This window comes from Thamnophis elegans, chromosome 11 (assembly GCF_009769535.1).
Source record: "Thamnophis elegans isolate rThaEle1 chromosome 11, rThaEle1.pri, whole genome shotgun sequence".
NCBI classification, from domain to species: Eukaryota; Metazoa; Chordata; class Lepidosauria; order Squamata; family Colubridae; genus Thamnophis; species Thamnophis elegans.
Window position 1 is genome coordinate 4,080,160 of NC_045551.1, and position 13,890 is coordinate 4,094,049.

General features: G+C 38.9%; 1 protein-coding gene across 1 annotated transcript in view; it reads right to left on the reverse strand.

The window, feature by feature from the left end:
- Positions 1-13,890, reverse strand: part of HMCN1 (hemicentin 1) — a 264,205-nt gene that overhangs the window by 80,467 nt on the left and 169,848 nt on the right. Inside the window, 9 exon segments of the mRNA XM_032226793.1 lie at positions 510-659; positions 4,461-4,592; positions 4,848-4,929; positions 6,844-7,046; positions 7,183-7,296; positions 8,098-8,259; positions 11,628-11,724; positions 12,913-13,100; positions 13,528-13,641. Of these exon segments, the coding sequence (XP_032082684.1) occupies positions 510-659; positions 4,461-4,592; positions 4,848-4,929; positions 6,844-7,046; positions 7,183-7,296; positions 8,098-8,259; positions 11,628-11,724; positions 12,913-13,100; positions 13,528-13,641 (1,242 nt within the window).

The window sequence follows — 13,890 nt, forward strand, 5'->3', positions numbered from 1 at the left end:
AGATTGTGGGGGCGATATGCTGACTCTGTAAACTGCTTAGAGAGGACTGAAAGCCCTATGAAGCGGTATATAAGTCTAACTGCTATTGCTAACTGCTATAGTGTTGTGGAATTTTAATGTTGTTTTTTAATTTTTGTATGTTCCCCCTTCCTTTTTATCTGTAAGCCGCCCTGAGTCTCTCGAGAGTGGGCGGCATACAAACCCTATAAATAAATAAATAAATAAATAAATAAATAAATAAATAAATAAATAAACAAACAAATAAATAAATTTCCAATCGTTCTTACTTCCATACACATTAACTCAAGGATTTGAGAAACTTAATTTAGGAGATAACAAACTTTTAGTAAGAACGGATAATGGCACACGAAGCTGTTGAATTCACTATGCTGAAGATGTTTGTTGTTACATTACATACTGCTGTGTAAGGAGCTCTGGAACCACAGGAGTTATTTCACACATATTTTTTTCAGTTTTTAAAAACACATAAAAAAAACATGCATACATACTTTCAACAGAAAGGACATAAAATTTCTGAGCTTTGCCTTCGGCGTTTGAAGCAACGCAGGAGTAATTTCCATTGTCAGAGGAGTCAGGCCTGGCAATTTGCAACTTGGTTCCTCCTGGCATAATAAGCAACTTGTGGGGGGCAGAATTTTCTAAATATAAACAAATACGAGGAAATCAGAATGTTCAAATCTCAAAAATTTCATTTTAGTTCTATGCCCATGCTTGGAGATCACTTGCTATCTCTTGAACTTAAAAATAAAGGGGGATCGGAATATTTTGAAGTCTGGAATAGATGAGCCGAGGTGGCGCAGTGGTTAGAGTGCAGTACTGCAGGCCATTTCAGCTGACTGCTATCTGCAGTTCAGCGGTTCTAATCTCACCGGCTCAAGGTTGACTCAGCCTTCCATCCTTCCGAGGTGGGTAAAATGAGGACCCGGATTGTTGTTGGGGGCAATATGCTGACTCTGTAAACCGCTTAGAGAGGGCTGAAAGCCCTATGAAGCGGTATATAAGTCTAATTGCTATTGCTATTTTATGACTGGTATAAGACAAGGTGACAAGACTGGAACAAACTGTATGTACTGTGATTGGACAGAAGGATTGATTATGTATTAAGTAGGCTAATTGTCAATAGTTGTGACTAGCTGTATATAATGTGAATGTATAGTCATCCCGACTTCGCGGTACTGCTTTGTTTTAAATATAAAAATAATAAAAAAATATATTGGAAGAGATCACTTGCTATCTCTGACAGCTTAAAGAATTATGCAGTGCTTGGTGCTCCCTGAGCTTGCAAACGTTTCATTACCCAACTAGATAACATCATCAGCATTCATGTGCTGTGAACCGTGGTGGAACAATGGTTAGAATGCAGTACTGCAGGCTGCTTCTGCTGACTGTCGTCTGCCAGCAATTCGAGTCTCACCAGCTCAAGTTTGACTCAGCCTTCCATCCTTCCCAGTAAAATGAGGATCCACATTATTGGGGCCAATATGCTGACTCTGTAAACCACTTAGGGAGATCTGCAAAGCACTGTGAAGCAGTATATAAGTCTAAATGCATTTCTACTGCTATCTTGTTGGATAATTAAACAGCTGGGGGGTGAAATTATATGCCCCTCAGAGAGGGTTTGCAATTTGGGAGTCCTCCTGGACCCACAGCTGACTTTAGAACACCATCTGTCGGCTGTGACCAGGGGGACCTTTGCCCAGGTATGCCTGGTGCACCAACTGCGAACCGCTCAACCACCCGGGGGAGAGCCTTCTCTGTTGCAGCTCCGGCCCTCTGGAACGAGCTCCCTGTTGAGATCCGGACCCTTACTACCCTCCCGGCCTTTCGCAAAGCCACCAAGTCCTGGCTGTTCCAGCAGGCTGGGGGGAGCTGAGAAGCATCTACCTCCACGGAAATTGTGAATGTTGGTTTTGTTTTTAATATGTTGTCTTTGTCTCGTTTCCCCCTTTCCCTTGTCTTTTGTGAGCCGCCCGGAGTCCTCCGGGAGTGGGCAGCATACAAGACAAATAAATAAAATAAATAATAAAATAAATAGCTGCAAGAAAACCACCAAGCACAGAAAGGTGGGTTGCTCCCAGTTCAGCCCGGAATGGGCAAACCAGTAGTAGCAGCGGCGGGAGGCTCCACTCACCCGCCCAAATGCTTCTGTGCATGCGCGGGAGCATGCCCGAACCAGTCGTAGAAAAATTGGCGACCCACACACTGCAAGGACCCCTCATTTTAACCCTGAGCTACAAATATTCTATTCTATCAGCTTGAAGAATACCAGAAGGAAGGAATATAAGGCACACACCACTTGTTTGGTTAGGACTCACAATTCCATAAGAATGGGAATGTGTAAGAGAAGGTTTGAGAAAGGAAGGCATTACCACTATTCAAAGCATTCATCAACTAGAAATGTCAACATTTTTTGGATTGTTTTAGATTTTAAATGGTCATTTTGTTAACACATATTAATAGATAGTTGTTTAGAGATTGTTGTTTTTCTGCGCCTGTGGAGAGGAGAGGTGAGAAAAATAGTAAATAACCTCTAGTTAACTATAATAATAATAAAGATATGTTAGGGAGAGGAAATGTTAGATGTCCTATTAATTGACTTTTTTTTAGAATATGTTATAAAGATATGGCAGATTGATTGAGACTGGGGGAAGGAAAAAAATGCCAGCAGGTGGCTGTGTTTTTGAAATCTTAATTAAATTAAAATGGTGGTATGGTGATAGTAAAATATATAAATTTTTAACATATACAATTCAAACTGAATGGAATATATGTGATTGTGGAAGGAACGCAGGAAATGTACTTGTGACGAATGGATACGCTTTCTACAAGATGTAATGAAAGATGATTCTCTTTTTTTGTGCTTTTTCTGTAATAAAACTAATAAAAAAAATTCCAAAAAAAAGCATTCATCAGAGGAATAAATGATGAATGCTGCATTGCCCATAAACTCTTTCCCTTTGGTATGGTATTGTGGCATTGAAATGAATATATATAGTATTTATAGGGCAATGTTCCTTTCATCCAAAAGCAAACATTTTTGCAGATATCTTTGATCACCATTAACCCCTACCCCAAAGCACTCAACAACGTTCACCAACATTGAAAAAATCAGCACGTGGCAAATCAAAAGAAAAATTCCTTTAAAAAACATGTTCAGTAGTTCAAGAAATGTAGGCTTCTCTTACGCAGACTTTATTTACCAACTGTGCATTGAATTTCATTCCTTTCCCCAGGTTCTCAGTGGGTGTTTTGAAGGCTGTGAAAGAAGTCCTGGGGGTTGCATGCAGTAGTGATTTTGTCCAGCTTTGGCTGAGAGAGAATCCATTTCATATAACTTAAATTGATTTTACAAGAAACTGTGCTTCTGTTTTCCCTTCCAGGGAAAAGCAGCAGAGGTTCACGTATTTCTCCTTCCTATTCAATATAGCTTATATAGCCCTGATCACACACAACAAGCTATTTTTTCACTTCACTGAGCCTTATATTTTAAGCTCGGTTTTTCCATCCTCAGTTTTACCAACATTAGCTTAATAATTGCCTTCTTGGGTATTAGCTATCTAGCAGAGGTGGGTTCCTACCAGTTCGCACCAGTTCGGTAGAACCGGTTCGTCAAATCTACCGAACCGGTTAGAAGAGGTTCCACCAATGGACCCAGAAAGCAGGCCACACCTACAGAAGAGCTTCCAAAATTTTTTGAAACCCATCACTGACACACACACACACACACACACACACAGAGACAGACAGACAGACAGACAGACAGACTCACATAGAGAGAGAAAGAAAAAGAGAAAGAAAGGAAGAAAAAGAAATAAAAAAGAAAGAAAGAAAAAGTGACAGAGGTGAAAGAAAAAAAGGAAAAAGGGACAGAGGGACACCACCGTCCAGGCCTTCCACGCAGCCCTTAAGACCTGGCTATCCCAACAGGCCTGGGGATAAGTCTTCGATTTGCCCCACCCGAGTGAGAATGTTGAATGCAAGTTGTGTTTTTATTATTTTATTTATTTTGTGCACATATTGTTTGTTTTGAATTTCACCCCCCCCCCTAATGATTGTAAGCCGCCCTGAGTCCCCTCAGGGAAAAGGGCGGCCTATAAATCCAACTAAACTAAACTAAACTAAACTAAACAGAGAGACAAAAGGAAGAAAAGAGAGAGAGAGAGAGAGAGAGAGAAAGAAAGAAAGAAAACACATGGCCAGCAAGCCACTCCCTCCAGGTACATAGTTGGCAAGCCACTCCCACAAAGGAGGCCACACCCACAGAGTAGGTTCGAAATTTTTTTGAAACCCACCACTGCTATCTAGATACTTTAGGGGTGGGAGGGACAGAAATGCCTTTCTGTTTTGAGCTTATTTCATCTTAACCTATTTTCCATTTTGCATCTTAGAAAATCCAGCAAGGAGCTGGTAGTAACCAATATTACGTCAGCAAACATTACCAACAGGTTTTCCATTCTTAAGCCAAGTTATTGCTGGTGGAGGAATTCCAGTAGCATCACAGGCAAGAGTTATAGGGTTGCTGATGGTTTCATTGATCCACTCTTGCTGGGGGCCTTCAATGGTAGGTGGTACTGTGAATGAAGACATACATCAAATTGATACATGCACCAAATTACCAATAATGGATTCTGGGAAAAAATAAATGGTCTTTACGGAGTCTGTACTTCATCCCTTCCTCCTATCTGCCACCGCAGTTTCCTGTTGTGCAACAGAAAGTATTAAGAAACCAAGATTTGAACATAAGTAACAGTCAATCTTGTCTTATGTTCAATTTGATTCACTACACTCTAACAAGAATCCCTTTATTCTGTCTATTAAAAGCTTACCGTGAACATTAAGATGGAAAGTTTTGTCATCACGCCCTGCGATATTTATGGCTTTGCATACATACTGGCCTGTATCAGATACCTGTGAACATAAGCAAAAAGTGATATGCAATTATCTTCTTACTAATTTTAAAAAGGTATCAACGCTAGGAGAGTGCCATTATAATATAAAATTCAAGATAGAATACAATAACATTTAAAAGTCGGTAAAAATTGGAGTAGGTTTCTTTGTAGTTCGATTGTTGAAATACTGTAAATGAATACAGGCAATCTTCGCTTACCATGGTTATAAAAAACAGCTTTGTGACAAAATCTCACATTCATGGCCATTGCAGAGTCCTATAATCACATGATCTCCATTTTTCACAACTGACATATTTATAACTATTGCAGTCTCCTGAGATCACGTCAGGGGTGTGTTTCTCGCCCCGTTCCAACCGGATCGGTTGGAACGAGGCCGGCGGCGTCCTCACGCACGCACGCGGCGTCCTTGCGCACGCATGCGGCGCGCGCGTGCGTACTAGCGTCTGCGCGATGCTCCAGCTGCTCCTGGAGTATCGCGCAGGCGTTCTGCGCATGCGTGGAAAGCGCGAAATTCGAAAAAACCGGGTAAGGAGTGGGCGCGCGGGGGCGCGGGGGGGGGCTTCGCCATTCCCGGAAGTTACTTACTTCCGGGTTCGGCGACCAACCGGATCGCAGGGACCGGTGCGAACCGGTCGAAACCCAGCCCTGGATCACGTGGTTGCAATTTGTGAGCTTTACAACCTGTTTCCAGTAAGCAGAATTAATGAAGAATATGGATGTGAAATCACAAGTTGCGGTCATATGATGTGTTGCTTAAGAACTGTGTGTCAGGCCTGTATATAATATTCCTTTTAGAATTTTGGCCTGCCACACTTTTCCTTATTTCATTATGCTGTTTCATTAGTATAGTTGACGGGAGGGGGGAATAGACAGGAGTAGGATTGTGGAATGTATTGTTTTCATTCTTTACTAGAAGCTCGAGGTCATCTTTTGTCTCCGCACTTTTACACCTGACCGGAAGCAGCTGGGTGTGGATGCCAGCGTGGAAGAATAAGATTGGGCCATGTGATGGATTTGTGGGTGTGGGGGACAAGATCATGAACTTTAAACTGGGTGGGTTTCTGATGTCATTTCCAGAATTGGGATTAACACAGATGTGCTAAGATGTCTGCTTTATTAAATTGGAACTTTAAGGATCGTTTTGCCTTGGACTCTGATTTAATTCTACATGATACTTGGAACGCTGACACTGTGGTGATTTGCTTAACAATGGAAACAGAAGTGATCGCAGGGCCATGTAATTTTTCATTTAACAACCACAGCGCTTAGCAACAGAGTTGCCAGTTCAATTGTGGTTGACAAGTGAGGCCTACCTGTATAACAATTAATTTGTTGGACTACAAAGCAGTAATGTTTACATTTTTCCAGTTTTATCTCTTATTAATCATGGAGGTTTTTATATATGATGTATGTCATTTTTTTTAATGTATTTTTATTCTTTTAAAACAGAACAACACATACAAAAACAAAGCAAGAGAGGAAAAAAAGAACAATTTTCCTCCATTTCGTCAAGCATGTTGTTTGGTTACAAGTTTTTCTGCATCAATTCTTAAATTTAGGATTAACATCACTGGTTTACATTAAACATAGCTAAATGTTTCGCTGTCATTGAGCATTATACATTCAGATTACCATTGTTATTATTTCATTTGTAACAATCCTTATTTCCTTAAATTCGTAATTATCTATCAAATAACAATGAGTCTTTAAACTATTATAGTATGACCTATCTCTAAAGAGAAAAAGCGAAGATTGGGACAAAGAATTCCCGTTGGTTTATAATAAAGCATTCATATTTTCAATTGACCATAATGTCTCCAATCGTCCAGACTTATGATGTATGTCATTTTGAAGACCACAATCATGTTGGCCTAGACTTTTAAAAGTACAGAAACAAGAAATATTTGTATACCTCCGTCATCTTGATACGGAGCGTCTGTCCATCTGCTACAATCCCCACATTGGATGAGACGGAGATCATACGGCCATTCTTGTACCAGGTGATGCTGGGTGGTGGAACAGCATTGGACTCACATTCTAATGTCACTGGCATTCCCACTCTGACATTGACTATTGCAGGAGGTGTGCTGCTCTGGCCTTTAATACTTGGAGGAACTTTGGAGTAGGGGAACATAAGAAAAAAATATGTTTCTTTGACTTTTCCCAAAGAAGTACTATGTTAAGAGGAACTGTTAAGATGTCGATACTGACAATGGACAAGTGTTCTCTTTTAAAGGATGCTAAAACACACCATGAATAGTCAGGAAGGTCCTCTTGATGCTTTCTCCAGCACTATTTCTAACTATGCAGACATATTCACCACCATCAGATAAACGGGCCCTAGGAATTTGCAGCGTGCGGCCACCTAAAATCAAGGCAACAAAACACTTCAAGTAAGTACTGGATTATCATCACATTATTCACTGAATTTGTATGGGAGATCTAACAGAAGCTACAGAAATAAAAGAAAAGTTTAGTTTAGTTTAGTTTTATTAAACTTGTATGCTGCCCTATTCCCCAAGGGAACTCAGGGCAGCTAACAAAACCAAAGAGGGAAAGGGGGGAGTACAAAAAACAAGAAGACAAAACAAGTACAAACAACAAATTAAAAACTCATTAAATTAAAAACAATTAAAAAACAAGAAGGCAAAAATACAAACAACAAATTAAAAACTCATTAAATTAAAAACAATTAAAAAACAAGAAGACAAAAATACAAACAACAAATTAAAAACTCATTAAATTGAAAACAAATCAAAAACAACACCAAAAGGACCTGTTCACTGCTTAGAATGAATTAAGAACACCACTGAAGAACTTTCCGTCTTAAGATCCAAAAATGTCCAACTATAATTCAAAAACCTTCAAAGAACACTGGAAACAGTGCCACCAATTTTTTTTGTACCTTGAAGACTAAATTTGGAATTTTCTTAGAACAGCCTAAGCTAAACAAATCACAATTAACTATTCCTCGGTAAGTGAATGAGATAATTGATAATTGATCATTCTAAATGATTGCAACATTCTATGAAAAAAACAACATGAAATTATTTTTATATTCACACACGCATGTTGCTCTATTTCTTCTATCACCCTTGTTGAAATATTGAAAATATTGAAAGAAATGAACTACTCTATAAAAACAACACACCCAGAGATCACTTACCAGGAACAATGAGAATATTTGTGTTCAAGCTGAGAGGTTTTCCATCCTTGAGCCAACTGAGATCAGGAGGTGGGAAGCCAGCGACTTCACATGTCAACGAGATGGAGTTATTCACCACAACAGTTAGGTTCTCGGGGTTAATTCCAATAATATTGGGAGGAACTGTTAAAAGATAACCATGTCCACATTTTGCAGTTTCATTTTTTTAAAGGTCCCTTCAGATCCAGTTGCAAATTAAAACATTACAGCAGTGTTTCTCAACCTTGGCAACTTGAAGATGTCCGGACTTCAACTCCCAGGATTCCCCAGCCAGCGAATGCTGGCTGGGGAATTCTGGGAGTTGAAGTCCGGACATCTTCAAGTTGCCAAGGTTGAGAAACACTGCATTACAGTATCAACTTCCCAAGCTTCAGCTGACTCTTCTACTGGGGAGATGAAAAGAATTAAAGGAGAATATGGAGCAAGATTTCTATTACTGCCACAATTTCTTTTATTTTCCCCTCACTCTTTCTTTTTTCAAAGATTTGGTTTTATTTTTTTAATCAACGACCAAAATACAATGACTGTGTCTTTTTTTTTTTTTCAATCTTGGTGGAACAGAGTAGGGTGCCAACATATGTAAATAGTCGCAACATGTTTACACACACAAACACCATTGGGATGTAGACAGAGATGGGTTGCCGCCAGCATTACAGCCTGTTCGGTGTGTGTGCAATTTTGCATGCGTGCACAAGTGTGCATGCACATTTGCCCATAAATGCAATTACAATTGTTCTGCGCATGCGCAGAACCAAAAAACAAGATGGCACCGTCGCCCACGCCATCCCGAGGAATCAATTTGGGGGCATCGCAGGCCTGAGTCATTGCTAATTCCAGATCACCTAACCACAACCAGTTTGGTCGAACCAGTCTGAACCAGTAGGAACCCACCATTTTAGATTTAAAGATCACTGCAACTTATATTCAAAGAAGATGTTAACTAAAATTTTGCTCTAATTTATGCTGGGTAAACTGTATCTTTCTTGTCTTTATCCTTAGCTATTTTCCTTCTGTCAGCTTAGCAACTCAAAACATGCAAATAAAGTAAAAACTCTGAGGTTTTTTTTTTTAATTTGCTTCAGCTTTCGAGCTTGTTGCTATTTTAACTTCTAAATAAATCAATGGCCTGATGCTTTCAAATAGGTCAGGAAACATAAGACAAAAATAAAGCCATGTTGCAGTTCTGGCTTACAAGGAATGCAGCAACCATCAACTTTAACACACTAACACAACATTACAGATGCATTTCTCTGTTCCAAAAAGGGAGCTAACAGGCTTCTTATTGTTTAGTGCAAACTCGTCCAGTGTTTCTTGCCAAGTGATAAAATTGGACGTCACTCAACTGCATTTAAGCATCTCTTTTGGTGACTAAACCGTTAGAATGGAAAATGTACTGAATAGAAGAGTAAAAATGCTGTTCGTGTTTATGATTCCAAATTCAATGAAGATCAGACCAACAATCAAGAACTAAACAATACCCAATCAAGGACAAACTGCTAATATATAAATTGAGAACAACCCATTCTTTATTAGCACTGATAATCTTTACCTAGTTTGGGTAATGAAACCCCATTGAAAGAAATCAATCAAGCTCAGAGAGCACCAAGGACCCTTCATTTCAACTCTGAGTTATGAATGTTATCCTTTGTTGGTCAATGTAGATCAGAGAATATTTTTCTTGTTCTCATCCCAGAACAAAATTCTAAAAGACCTCTCAAATATTGCATCTGACATTATTTTACAGCGCCAGCCTTTAGGAATCATTTCCAAATAATAATCCAGAATAATTCTTCATTCTTAGTTTTCATTTCTAGATTTCTCTTTCCTCATCTTTTCTACTCAGACTTTACAACTACTGTATCAAATCATACTGTATTATTTCCCCTGAAATTTGCTCCAGTGCTTTTTATGTTTACTGTATGATTTTAATTCTCCCAATTTAGAAACAATCTCAGTTTATGTACGATTCTAATTCCTCTGATGTCTGTTTTGAATTAGTGTGCCAGTTCTTCTGTAAGAAACAAACTGGTCTCTTTCAATGCTATCAGATTTTTCTTAAACATATATGTTCAATTCACACATATGTACACACACACATACATATAAAATATGGATTCATGGATGCAAATCAGCCTAAATCAAAATATACTCTAAGCCAGTGGAAATGAAGATAACATGTTACTGCTATTGTATTGGCTAGGCTAAAAAGTTTAAAAATAAAATAAAGTTCATTATAAACTAGAAAATGAAGTCACAGTCTTGGGACAATACTTGAAAAAACATTGTTTGAAACAATCAAGATTTGTTGATGTAAGTGTGGAATAAGCAGGCTTTCTTCCAAGCTTAAAACAATTGGAACAGAAGCATTTTGTTTTCAATACGGAACACTTGGAACAGTCATATCAAGCTGTGATCATTTATTCCCGTTGAAAAAGGTTTTTATTTCCCATTTTTTCATTTTCATACACTCACATATATACTGTGCATAGCCAGAGCCATACAACATTAAACAATAATCGCAGCAATTCCTCTTGTCAACAATACCCCAAAAAATAAAAACCCAATATACCTCTTCCACTCTCCATACACCTCTTTCTTCCACCCCCTCCAACTTTCTTCCCTCCATCATCGCCCTCTAGCCTACTTCCCCTCCCCCTCTACCACACCTCTCTCCCAAGCTGTGATCATTTATTCCATCGGACATCTCTCTAAATCAGGAGTGTCAAATTCAATTTCATTGAGGGCCGCATCAGGGTTGTGTTTGACCGGGGGGGGGGCATTGTGGGCATGGTTATGGTTGGCCTAGCCAGCTCAATTTCACTGGGGGGCATCTGTGGTGGCCCAAGTGCTCTGCCAGCAAAAACGACCTTCTGAACTGTATTTTTGGCTTCAATGCCACCTGCAACCATCTACTAGCAAAAATGGAGTTTGCAAGAGCTATGCCCAGCTCTCCCAAGCTCCACTTTTGCTGGCAGAGGCACCAAGGACTGGTCCTTCACTGTTTCCAGGATGTTTCTTCACAGCCACAATTTGGTGGCTCCCATGAGTTCCTCGATAATTTTTTTTCAGAGACATTCTAACCAAATATTAATTTTTCTATAAAAATAATATTTAAGAGTGAGATGTGACTCAACTAAAGATACGGGTTAAAAATACAGATGGCAATTGAAAGTAATAAATCAAATATTGATTAGTAAATAATTGAGACCCAAGTCCTCTGGAGAATTTTCCAAATAGTGAAATAAGATTTTAAAAATATCCTAAGGTTTGGCGTTAAGTTAGAATAGGATTTTTTTATACTTTCTAGCAGCAGTAAATATTTATATAGTCAGCATACATATGGAACGTACAAAAATATTTAATATTTGAACATATAAAACAAATGTGATGGTGATTTGTCCTTTTGCAAAGTTTATATAAGAGTCAAGTGCAGAATATTTTTTTGAGCTGGCCATTCTATGAATCATTACTTTAGAAAATAACAATCTTACCATGGACGTTAAGATTAAAATATCTTTTTGCACGTCCTGCTATGTTCTCCACAAGGCAGGCATACCTGCCTATATTTGCTATTTGAGTATTGTGAATCTATATAAAAAAAAAAAGGATACACCGTAAAAATCAAATATCTTGTTTTTTTTAATTGACTTCATATACACATTGTTAAATTTTCACTTGGCAAATAAGTAAATATATTAATTTATATTAATATATAATGCTTTACTCTTTGAAATTGATTACTTGACTATAACCTCTATTCTGTGCTGGTTTAATGTCTTCGCGGCATAAATCTACCATATATTTTTGGTGATCTCAAGATTTTTAAACAGACGACATATTTGCAGCACAAAGAGTAACAGGAATAATGAAACAGGACTAATCAATATGCGGATATTGTCTTTTGAGGGGGAAAATACTAACAAAAGATACAGGAGCCGAGGTGGCGCAGTGGTTAGGGTGCAGTACTGCAGGCCACTTTAGCTGACTGTTATCTGCAGTTCAGCGGTTCTAATCTCACCGGCTCAAGGTTGACTCAGCCTTCCATCCTTCCGAGGTGGGTGAAATGAGGACCCGGATTGTTGGGGGCAATATGCTGACTCTGTAAACCGCTTAGAGAGGGCTGAAAGCCCTATGAAGCGGTATATAAGTCTAATTGCTATACTAGAGAAACTAGAGTGAATGAGATAAACTGGCTAGACAATAAAATGTTTAAAAAGTAAAAACTGGGTTTAATTGTAGACTCACTCAAGATTTTCCATGTCCACTTTTCCCTAGCAAAAAAATAAAATAAAAAAGAAGATATAAACTCTATAAGCTTACATGTTCTTCCATAATAAAAAGAAGAGCCGAGGTGGCGCAGTGGTTAGGGTGCAGTACTGCAGGCCACTTCAGCTGACTGTTATCTGCAATTCAGCGGTTCTAATCTCACCGGGTCAAGGTTGACTCATCCTTCCATCCTTCCGAGGTGGGTGAAATGAGGACCCAGACTGTGGGGGCGATATGCTGACTCTGTAAACCACTTAGAGAGGGCTGAAAGCCCTATGAAGCGATATATAAGTCTAACTGCTATTGCTATTGCTATTGTAGACTCACTCAAGATTTTCCATGTCCCATGTAAGCTTATAAACTCTATAAGCTTACATGTTCTTCCATAATTGGAATTGCGGGATTTTGATGGCTTCAGAATTGTCATAGCCTCTTGTGATAGGATGTGTGAGTGAAACTGAGACAATACAGCATCTAATCTGCAGAAGCTGGTGCACTTCACAGACTTACCTGAAGGGTTTTTCCATCCAGTAGGAATTTGTGATGGGAATCTTCAACTATTAGCTGTCCATCTTTCTCCCAGATTATGCTCGGAGGAGGACTGCCCTCTGCTATACATTCCATTATTGCCATCTTGTCCAGAAGTACAATCAGCTCCACAGTCACATCACCGCTGGAACCATTAAAGTATGGTGGCACTAGGCGGAAAGATTAAGGAGAACAGTTTTGTACCCTTTGACTTCTTCACAACATTGCTGAGAAGATGAAAAACATAAGTTAGAAAGCTACAGAACAATTTTCATTCAGAACATTTTTTTTTCAGGTATTATCAGAGATGCCTTTATCACAAATGACTCTTCAAGAAACAGCATGGTGCATTTTTATTTGAGGGGGAAAATATTAGACATTTTCTTACTCAGAAGGGAATCTGATATATCATCTTAGTAGAATTTTCTACTTGCCGTGTCTCCTGTTGTAGCCTTAGTATCCTAATATTTATATTTATTAGACATTAATACTACTAGCACACAGTAAATTATATAGAATGAAACCAAGTAATTCCCACCATTTAAAAAAAGAATTATGTATTATTTGCAAACTCAAAAAAACATCAAGTAAGCTCACATAGCACGCGGACATCATATTGGATAGAATCTTCTCCAGCTTCATTAATGGCCACGCAGGTATATCGTCCAGCATCTTCACTCTGAGCTCTAGGAATCTGCAACACACGACCTCCTAAAGTACAATAAGAATGAACTTGCCATCCTTCTAAACACAGATCATGGGTTGCTCTAAGATAAATAGGTACACTTGATTCATGATTAGAAAGGAGAACCTTGATAGACCTCATATGTTCAACCCACCTCTGAGGTTTTAGGGTAGTTAAAAAGCTTAAAGCTTCACCCACATTACACCTATCCTCCGCGAGCTGCACTGGCTACCTGTCGATCTCCGGATACACTTCAAGGTGCTACTTGTCACCCA